Source organism: Lepidochelys kempii, chromosome 6 (assembly GCF_965140285.1).
Source record: "Lepidochelys kempii isolate rLepKem1 chromosome 6, rLepKem1.hap1, whole genome shotgun sequence".
NCBI classification, from domain to species: domain Eukaryota; kingdom Metazoa; phylum Chordata; order Testudines; family Cheloniidae; genus Lepidochelys; species Lepidochelys kempii.
This window is the reverse complement of record NC_136385.1, coordinates 3,521,154-3,522,101: the sequence shown is the minus strand read 5'-3', so window position 1 is coordinate 3,522,101 and position 948 is coordinate 3,521,154. Positions and strand designations below refer to the sequence as shown.

Below are 948 nucleotides of genomic sequence, written 5' to 3'. Positions count from 1 at the left end.
GTGACTCACTCTCTAGGTAGATGCCCCTAGCACCAGCTTATAAAATCATTCTCTCTTTCTTCTCCTATGAGTCTTCCTGTGTTTTGTCCACTGATTTCAGATGGGGTCTGCAGACCTTGTTGGAATATAAAAATTAATAATAATAAACAATACTACCACGGGCTCTGCAAAATTATTTTTCAAATGGCTGAGAATTGAATTCACCTGTTTCCACTCCCCATCAGTAAACCAGTACAGAGTTAAACAGATTCAAGAATTGGTTAGGAGTTTATTCATTGCTTTCCTCAGGATGTCCTTCACCTCTGTGTTCATCAGGCTGTAGATGAGGGGGTTGAACATGGGGATCACCAGCGTGTAAGACACTGAGGCCATTTTATCTGTGTCCATGGAATAGCTGGAGGTGGGACGCAAATACATGAAGAGGAGGGTGCCATAAAACAGGACCACAGCGGTCGAGTGGAAAATGCAGGTGGAGAAGGCTTTGCGCAGGCACTTGGTGGAGCAGATCTGCAGGATAGTGGAGGTGATATAAACATAGGAGAGGAGGACAGTCACAAAGATGCTCTCTGTAATGCACAACGTGAAAGCAAACATCACAATCTCATTGATGCGGGTGTCAGAACAGGAGAGCGCCAGCAGCGGGGGGAATTCACAGGAGAAATGATTGATGATGTTGGAGCTGCAGAATGACAGCTGAAATGTGAAACACGTGAATATCATTGAATCCACCAACCCCACAGCGTACACCCCAGTCACCAGCTGTTTACAAAGCTGCCTGGACATGGTGACCGTATAGAGCAGCGGGTTACAGATGGCCACATAATGGTCATACGCCATCACAGCCAGCAAGAAGCCCTGAGAATCTGCAAAAGTGATAGAGAGAGACATTTGCACAGCGCAGGCGGTAAAAGAAATGCTTTTCCTCTCGGCTAATAAATTCAGCAGCAT

General features: G+C 45.9%; 1 protein-coding gene across 1 annotated transcript; it reads right to left on the bottom strand.

Annotated features, from left to right (window-relative positions):
• Nucleotides 1-249: 249 nt before the first annotated feature.
• LOC140912438 (olfactory receptor 5AS1-like) lies at nt 250-948 on the bottom strand. Its single transcript, XM_073346839.1, has one exon. It carries the CDS (start codon nt 946-948, stop codon nt 250-252), a length of 699 nt encoding a protein of 232 aa, XP_073202940.1.